Source organism: Poecilia latipinna, unplaced genomic scaffold (assembly GCF_001443285.1).
Source record: "Poecilia latipinna isolate Pla-1442-1.1 unplaced genomic scaffold, P_latipinna-1.0 Scaffold1961, whole genome shotgun sequence".
Classification (NCBI taxonomy): Eukaryota; Metazoa; Chordata; class Actinopteri; order Cyprinodontiformes; family Poeciliidae; genus Poecilia; species Poecilia latipinna.
This window is the reverse complement of record NW_015114577.1, coordinates 92,361-101,885: the sequence shown is the minus strand read 5'-3', so window position 1 is coordinate 101,885 and position 9,525 is coordinate 92,361. Positions and strand designations below refer to the sequence as shown.

The 9,525-nt window shown below is 40.2% G+C and overlaps 1 protein-coding gene across 1 annotated transcript in view; it reads right to left on the bottom strand.

Moving 5' to 3' along the window:
* Nucleotides 1-1,687: 1,687 nt before the first annotated feature.
* The window catches only part of LOC106935420 (contactin-4-like), an 81,452-nt gene continuing 73,614 nt past the window's right edge, over nucleotides 1,688-9,525 (bottom strand). The window contains exons 7-9 of the mRNA XM_015015864.1: nucleotides 8,753-8,892; nucleotides 2,155-2,284; nucleotides 1,688-1,842 (exon numbers count right to left, since the gene is read on the bottom strand). Coding sequence (XP_014871350.1) covers nucleotides 1,688-1,842; nucleotides 2,155-2,284; nucleotides 8,753-8,892 — 425 coding nt within the window. The remainder of the gene's footprint in view (nucleotides 1,843-2,154; nucleotides 2,285-8,752; nucleotides 8,893-9,525) is intronic.

The window sequence follows — 9,525 nt, the reverse complement described above, 5'->3', positions numbered from 1 at the left end:
TACATTCAGAAGTCACCTAATTGCTAGAGATTGGGACTGCATTTCAAAGTTTTGTTGTTAGAGGAAACCAGGAACAAACAGCATTGTGAAGACCAGCAAATGTCTTGAACATCTCCTAACATACAAAAAGTATGGGACAACTCCAAATCTACCAAAATATGGCTAAACTCACCAACTGGACATGCACAGCAATAAGACTCTCACTATCCATGGATGGCTGAGATTTCATCGTTGAGTAAACTGATTTCCTACATTTTGTCCTCAAGATGGTTCCAACTAATAACCTTATCACCTCAGTGTGGCATACTAAATAGTTTGATGTGAACACTGTTCCTGCAAACAAGCTTACTGTGCGACACTGAGTACATGGTCATAAAGATTGGCCTATGCACAGACATGTCTGGTGGACATCTGCTTTGAGTACTCATTGATTCTGCCTTGAATACACACAGACCTCCATGGTGAAGTAGACATGAGTATGAGAGAGCCTTTAATCTGAAAACAAGTCAAGAGGCCCTTGGTATATACAAGGACATACTGTATATATTCTTCGAGCAGGGGGACGAGCAGTCACTGGTTGGGTTCAACAGACGGTTGAGATTTCATAGGTGAAAGTACCAATTTTTCATGGCAAATTTCTTTAATTCTCACAGTGCTAATGGAAACATGCACCGTTTCTTCTTCACTACACAACTGTTACTTGTGCAAAGTGGCAGTCTGGTTGATTGTACCGACTCGCCCTCATCAGCTCTGTGTCTGTCGCATACAAAACAGCTGGATGTGAGCACTGTTCCCATACTGAGTGCATGATCGTAAAAATGTACCTATGCGTAGACGTCTGTCAGTTACCCACTTTGAGCCCACTTTGACTACACACCAACTTCCACACAGTGGATGCCCAAGTATGGATGCCTTAAGCCTGGAGGAGCTGCACAGATCTACAGCTCAGGTATGTTACTCTATTCACTAGACAAGTATCAGCTGTGCACCACACCAATCTGACTTTTATGGAAGAGTTGGAAAGTGTTGAAACAAAGGCATAAGAAGTCATAAGCCATGTAGGGTCACAGAAAAAAATAAATGAACATTGAACAACACCCTAAGCTTATCATTCTCTCAGTAAAATATGGTGGCAGCAACATTTTCCTGTAGAGGATGCCTTTCTTTATAGGAGACAGGAGAAACTGATGGTGTCTGATAGCAAGATGCACACTTCCTGGTGGAAATTCTGTTAGAAGCAGCAAAAGACTTAAAACTGCAGCTTTACCTTCAAGATGGACCATCAGCCAAACTCTACAGAACAGTTTCAATCAAAGCATCTTGAAGAGTTAGACCAACCCAGTCCAGATCCAACTGAGAATCTGTGGAGTTACCTGAGAACTGATGTTAAAGAGTTGTATCTGTAACCATGGAGAAAAGTAGTTCTACAAGGTAACTTGAGAAGTTAAACAGAATGCATAGAAATGCTTTCCTTCCACTTTTCAATCCTAAGCAGCTTCATGTTCATCTGTTAGGCCATCTTCATTTTGTTCAAACACAGATCCACACAATTTGTTGTTGCCTGACTGAGATTCTTGAAGAGTACTTCAAGAATCTCAACCTTGCTAATGGTAATGACCACATATGTGGGTAAATCTCCAGCAGTTCTGGCAGAGACAGAAGCGACCAAACCGCGTGAAACGTTGTTTTACCTGCTGCTCCCCTCCAGGGGTTCGCTGCCCTTCCGCCATGAGATCACGCCCCAAGGAGACATCTTGGGCTTGCACTCAATGAGGATGTCTCCTCCCACTTTCACCAGCGTCTGACTCTTCAGTTGATTGTGAGAGAAATCTGGGGCAACAGCTGAGAGAAGAGAATTGCAACAATTGTCTGTTAAACCATTTCTTTGAAGACTTTCTTTTGTCTAATTTATCTCTGACCACTTATCTTCTGCATTGCTCTGTGGGCTGTTTTTTTTTTTTTTTTTTTTTTTCAAAATGAGCTCATTAAGAAGCAGAATTTCCCACCATGGGTAATTCAAAGAGATGAGATTGCATAATTAGCAATCAGACAGCTGATGTGGAGTTTGATGTTGGTTTATTAGTATTATTCTCTGTCAGACAGCATGTGATTCTCCCCCTTTGTTTTAAGTCTGATTTGTACGCTGAGCCTCACCTATGACTCGGAGCTCTGCGTTGGAGTACACCTCGCCGTGCTTATTCCCAGCCACACACTGGTACATTCCGGTGTCGGACAGGGTTAGCCGACTGATTGACAGAATTCCATTGGCAACCTGTACGCGCTCCTGAGGACACAGAGACACACATCTTTAATATGCCTTTTTCCCCCAGTGCTCATCTACATAAAAACAGCCACGCGGCAGGCCTGTGAAATATGGCGCAGAAGTGACAGACGTGGCAATAAATCTAGGTTTTCATCACTAATGGAGGGAAAGGCTTGGGTGGATGGAAGCAGGCTAGCAGAAAATGACCCTAATCAATCTACATGTTTATGAGAGAGAAATAAAACCATGCCCTATTTATATCCCCCCCCCCACACACACACACACACACACCCTGCTGCACCACAGGGCCTGTTTCCCCTTCAGCAGAAGGAGGGGATAAGAGGGGAAGGAATATCATAACATCGGAAAATTGCTTTGCAGATCCCGTAGGTATGCCCTTTACATACTAAGTGATGTGTACCTGGTAATGCTCTGAGCTTCTCTTCATCTGTTTGGACTATCAGATTCAGTCCCCTGCAGGGGAAATCAAGCTCATCGTTGAGGCTTCAAATTAAAATGTGTTTAACGGCTGCAGAGCACGATGAACCAAAAACTGGGCTGGATCACTTGATCAGCTGAGTATTTAATCTCCAACAGACTTATTTTTCTGCTTATTGAGATAAACGCCTGTCAGTAAGAAACCGACTTCCTCCAATGCCAGATTATAACAGATTTAGTTGTTCTGTTGGTATAAACTTAGCATCTTGCTGATCCTACAAATTTGTGCTAAGATGCAGCGCACTGAATCATTAGCTCAGGTTAAGCTAATGGCTAAAATGAGCTCAAAAGTTTCCATTTTGATGGTTAACATTTTTTTGAACTGCAATTTTGTTTACAAATACTTAATGATTTATTTTATGTAAAGTTGTGGCTTTGTCTGGTTTTTACCTCCTTTCTCCTTATTGTTTTTGGTTGTTAAAATATCTTCAAGTGCAAAGCTTATTTGTCTTTGAGATGGCAAACTTGCGTTATGATACCAATATTTGGCTGTATCTGTTTTTTGGCTCAGTTCAGTAAAATGTTGGTCTTATCGCAAGTTCTTCTATCCCTCCTTAGTACAAGCAGTAAATGTTTTAGGGCCTATCATCCGTCTCTGCAGCTGTGTGAGGTTTCGGTTTTCCATGCCCTCCATCTCCAGTGTTTTCCTTCGACTCACCTTCAGTGTCATTAGAGCCCATTTGAACTCCAGACGCAAAGGGAGGGGAAGATTAAGGCGCTGTCACATGAAAACGGAGGCTGTCTTCACTGAGAGATCACAAACTAATCCTGCATTTGAGCAGGTTGTGCCGGAAATTTCCATAATGCTCAGCAGCTCCGGATGTGCAGGGGCGAGCATCCCTTCTGGCGAGCCAGGCAAATGGTGGCGGGTATCAGTCTGTGCAGGAGGGAAGCACTCCCATTTACAGCTGCTATTAATTAGCCATGACATTCCTCTAAAATCAGCAGTTTTTGGCTCTGGGACCTGGGGGGACCATCTGCACCCCTTCTGCACTGCAAAAGTGATTGGCCATGTCATGTGAACTGAACACTGAACTGGTTGATAAAATGTACAATGTTAAATTATATATAGATATATAAATTAATTTCTAGTGTTGATATATTAAAATATTGCATCTGATTGCTGCTGGACTGTTGGAGTGGTATCTACTCATTATTTTGTTTGTTACAAACTGTTCTTGACCTTTATTGGCAGAGTCCACAATCCATGTTTGACCCATTTTTAGAGTATAAAAGTGAATATGTGGCAGATTTTTCTTTTTTTAGACACAAAACCACAAGATGAAAAGATGACATTTTTATCCCATAATGTAAAGGGTTTTCAGAGACATAGTGCCATTTTATGGCACAATCCAGTAACTATCTTAACTGCAGTTATGAAAATGTTATATATATTAAATATGTCTTGAGAAAATTATTTAACACCTTGAAATTGGGCCTCTGTCTCTTTAAAAACTCCTGCTCATTCTGAAACTCCGCCATCAGGAAGTCGTCACAACATGGCTCCGTTTTTAAGCAAGAGGAATTGAAGTCCCTTTCATAACATTTTTACCAGCATTGTACTGAGAAGTAGGTCCTATAATGACCTCAGCAATTCCACCAGGTGTTTGCTAATTGCTGCTGGTTAGTCTGAAGGAGCTGAGTGGGGAAGGGTTCCTCTGTGAGGTGGAAACTTGAAATCTGTAACTCTGAGGAGGAGCTGCATCCTCAAAGCCAGCACTAGGTCCAACCAGGCGTTTTTGCACAGCTGAATGGCTGTAATGAAAATTAAAAGATTAATCAAACATGCACAAAAGAATCAAGGCAATACTCCAGGTATTGATGAGGGAATAATATGTCATGCAATCCACTTTTTTTTTTTTTTTTTTTTTTTTTTTTACATATTTCTGCCCCTTTAATTTCTAAAACTTCTCTCTCAGTCTCTTTCTTAATAAGTGCAAATATCAACATGTATTCTTTTTCAAATTGATAGGCAATACCCAAGAGTTTAAGAAAAAAATGAAATCTCTTCACTGCCTTTCTTAACTATGGAGATGTAAAAGTAACAGAAAGCAACAACTGAATCAATCGAAATGAATCTTAATCTGCGGAGTTTAATCTTCAAAACATAAGAAAAAGAAAATGCTACTACAGAGCTGCAAACTATTATTATTCACTGGAGCAGAACTGCAAGATAAATCTGCTTATTGTTTCCAAAGATCTTTGATTAATTTACCATATGCGCCCGATTGAAAAGCAAGCACAGCAGCAGACATGAACAAAGCTCCCAGGCGGCTTGCAGTGAGAGGAACAAAACCTTTAAACTGAGCCTACTTACTTTGATACAGCACAGACTAACAAGCAAATCAGGGAGTTATAACCATCTTCCCTTAACTACAGCATTTATCCCGCCTTTAATGGGATTACTCACTACCTAAAATCTGAAACATTTACTTGAGATGTCTATAAGGGAAACCCCCAGTTCAAGTAGTCCACTACAGTAAGTCATCCATCCTCTATAGGAACTAAATCCTCTTTCTCTGTAGAGTTTTCTTTTAATTGCATAGTCAACCTAATCCTGAAGCCATTGACAATAAATGAAGAGATTGAAGTCCTTCAGACGGAAACAGCCAGAAGAAAAGGAACATTCAGATAAAGCATTAGTTTTTCACCCGGTGGGTCATAAAAAGAACCACGATGGCAGATCCCCAGACTGGAAACTGAAGCATTCTCACTCAAAAGCTGAGAAAAAAGAAGAGGAAAAAGAAACAAAGAAATGAATTTGTCTGAAAATTAATTGTTGGTGATGGTTATGCAATAAAAGCATCCCCACAGACAGCTCATGCCATGGTCTATTCTATACCATTGAATAATATTCAAAGTTATTGACTATAAATAAATTAACTTTGTAAATCTATTTACAAATAAAGCTTATATGTTAATAAAGTTAATTTATTTCAGCAACTTTATTCACAAAGTGAAAAAAATTAAATAGGTTAGGGAACACATATTCTAATTTTTAAATATGACTGTATATTGAAAAGTCACACCTGGACAGAAGTATCTGCTCTGATTAAAGATGGTTTAGAGTACAGTTTGTGATGTGTGGATGTTTAGTTTCGCTGTAAATACTGATCAAATTCTGTGTCGTGTCGTCTCCTGAGCCAGGTGTAGTACAGCCCTGAGCCTGCAGGAGGAACGCTCCAACTTCAGCATAATTAGGAAAACTAATGGTTATGTAAATGACTCCACTTGCATGGGATCGATGGTGGTATCATCAGTGCAGTAATGATGTAATCCGTTAGTCACTCATTCAAAGAAGCAAAGATAAAAAACACAGATGATACCACGTGGATACATTAGTCGGTGTTATCAGCACATTGGTACTCCGTAACCTACCAGGACCCCTGGTCAATCACATTCTCCAGCTGCCTCATACTTGTGATAAACTCCTCACATTATGCTGTAATATGCTGATTTTCATTTTCATATCAATTGCTTCCAGATACTGTGAACACTGTGTATGTCAGGCTGTGTAAAGGGCAGCCCACACCAGCAGCATAAGGTGTCCCAAGAAATTCAGCTTTGAAATGATACTTGTGCTACTCCCCCCTTAAAGCTGCATATATTTGACATATTTGTTAAAACTGTCACCATGTCATGACAATATAAAATGAGACAGATCATCTGTGAAATGATTGATCTCAAGAAATGCTACGCTCCTGACCGAAAACAACCAATCAGAGCCAGGAGGAGGGTCTTAGCACTGTCAATCATTTTCAAGTACTTGCTGCTAAATTAGTATTCACTACAGGCTATGCTGACTGAGAGAAGCTATATTGTAGCAGAGTGCAATAATGAGAGGCTGAGCGACATGCACATGGGCATGATTATCAGCGCTAACACCCGCCTCCTGGCTCTCATTGGTTGCTTCTAGTCAGCATTGGAAGAAGGAAGGAGCTACATTTTTTCACATTTTATCTTTCTCATACTATGCTGTCACCACATGGTGACAGTTTCACCAAATATGTAAAAATATTTTTATGAAAGTTACATACTGCAGCTTTAAGTGAAAGCTGCAGTATGCGTAACAACGCATTTACTGTCAGAAAATGACAGCCAGCGGTGAACTTAAAAAATACAAAGCGCACAAACCTTGTAGTATTTTCTAAAAGAGAATGAAAGGAAGAAAATGAAAAAACATTTTGGGGAGTCCAAGACTGGGACTCTCCACAGACATCTGCAAAAAGGTCTGACTTCTGAGACTGCGTTGATTGTGCATGCGGACTGGGACAGGAGTGCTCTATAGGTACCAATGTATTTATAAGTACTTTTGACAGTTAGACTGTCTCTAAGGGAAAACAAGAATACATTTGATTTATTCTTTCTTTTCTGTTTTAAAGATTGTACATATTGCCCCATTATCGTCCCCTATGAAAGTGTTCCATTAAGAAACTTCTTAATGGATCAATTCTGAGATCAATTCTGTGGTTCAGCTGGGCTAAAAAGCTGAACCACAGCTAGAAAGCTGTGGTTCAGCAGCTGCGCAGACAAAAAGCATGTTTTGTCTGTACAGTCACAAGGCTTGCTTTGCCTCTCTAGAATGTCTTGTACCTTAACACAAACACAGCACATTCAGGACAACCATCAAGATGGCCATTCGTTCCCTCTTACAGGGCGGCTGCTTCTTCCCAGGCAGAAAACTATCAGCAGAAATACAATCCAGTGAAGAAGCAACTCAAAAAAGACCTCAATCGATTCCCAGTAATAACTAACAACCAGTGCCCCCCCCACCCCCAAATGCTCCTCACACTGCTGACCTTTCCCTCTTCCACTCATTAAGCAGCAGTGGTTAATGGTGGCATTTCAAACAATGCAGCACCTTCGCTGATTAATCCATTCACCCATGCTTTCTGAATATATCCATTTATTATGTCTATATTAAGGAGGAATGTGCTGCACAAACGTCGGGGCAGTCGATGTAACCTTTAATCAAACTCCAAGCACTGCCTCATCCCCAGACAGGCAACTGGGTTAGCCATTTACTCCGAGCGCTACCGTTTGAATTTATTTATCCCATCATAAATTCTTAAGTACATCCACATAAAGATAAGAAAATAAATCTCATCAAATGTAATAGAATATTAAATCTTTTTAAGAAACTACCTTATAAGAAACAAGAGGGAGATTTTTATTTATTTATTTTTTGCACCACCATAAAAAGATGTTGATAAAACACATTGCTGTTGGCAAAACAGACAGATGATTGTGCTCCCCTGACAGTAAACTAAATCTGTTTTTTATGTGAAAGAGGCTGCGCTGAGTGGAGCGCTGCCTCGGGTTATGTGGTGACAGACCCGGGTTCATTCCTACCTCATGTAGAACACTCAAGCACTGATCTGTGTCCTCCGGTGTGTTTGTCACCGTCTTTGCATAAAGAAGCAAATTAACATATTGGCAGTTTATTTAACAAACGCAAGCTGTGCCGCAGTGTCCAATCAGTCAGCTTAAAAGTACTCAGAAAAAAGGGAAAACCATCAAATGTAATTATCTAATATAAATAATAAAGAAATCACACTTTTTCATATGCCAAGATGAGACGGAGAATTTCTTGTGGGGAAACTGAGGGGGTAGGAAGCACAAAGGAATGAATTAAGACCTGAATCCAAAAAAAAAATCCTGCTTTTCATCTGCGGTGGCACAGAATTAATAACTGATGTTGGTAAGAAGAGATTTAGCAGATGATTAGTGTATCTTCTACATCACAGTGCTTTTAAACACTTGGCCTGTTTCTTTGTTCCACGCAGCACAAGGGGGCATGGTTAAAAACCTTTGAAATAAATGCTTTTTGGTGGATGAGATAATTAATACAGAGAAAGGTGTGCTTAGTATGAATGTTTGGTATTCTTCATTTGCTACTAAGATTGAGAGTAAAACTTGTAAAAACGTGTTAGTGTGCCCAGTGTTTAAGTTTGGGACTTTATGAGCGTGGAGACATTTGGCAGACCTCACCTCTGTAGATTCCAGGTTTTCTCCGTTCTTCATCCATCTGTACGAGGGTTTCGGTTTCCCTGTGGCTTTGCACTCCCACACCAGCGAGTCATCGATGAACTTTTGGATGTCTTGGGGCTTCTCGATGAGATGAGGTGGAGCTGGAAACATGGAAAGGCAAAGTAAACAGGATTACTGATTTGAAAAAGTTGTTCAACAATTAACATACAAGTCATAAAAATAAATGGGAGTAAAAAGTCAAATTTGAACTATGTGACCAAGGCAACTCTCTTATAAAATTTAGTACAAGATCAGTTTATTCAGTTAAACCATGGGCAGTTTTCAGAAATTGACAAATACCGCAGACATCCTGCTGTTTTTTCTTGAATAAACCATCCATGCAACCACTCATGGTTGCATGGATGGTTGCATCCATCATCCATCCATCATCCATCCAACTAATCAATCAACCATCCATCTATCTAACCAATCAGGTTTGTTATGAACCAATCAGGTTAATCACAAACAACCCATCAGGCAACCCAACCAACTAACCATTTATCTAGACAGACAACTGAATGCCCAAATAGCTAATCAGCCACCTACCAAACCAAGCAATCAACCAGAACACTATCAAACCAATAAACTGACTAACCAACCAGTCAACAACACAAGCAGCCATAAAATCAAAACTGAATCAGTCAACCAACAAGGCCACTAACTTACCAACCATTAAACAAAGCAACCAAACAAATAACTAACCAAGCAGCCAGCAAGTCAGCCAACCAACCGAC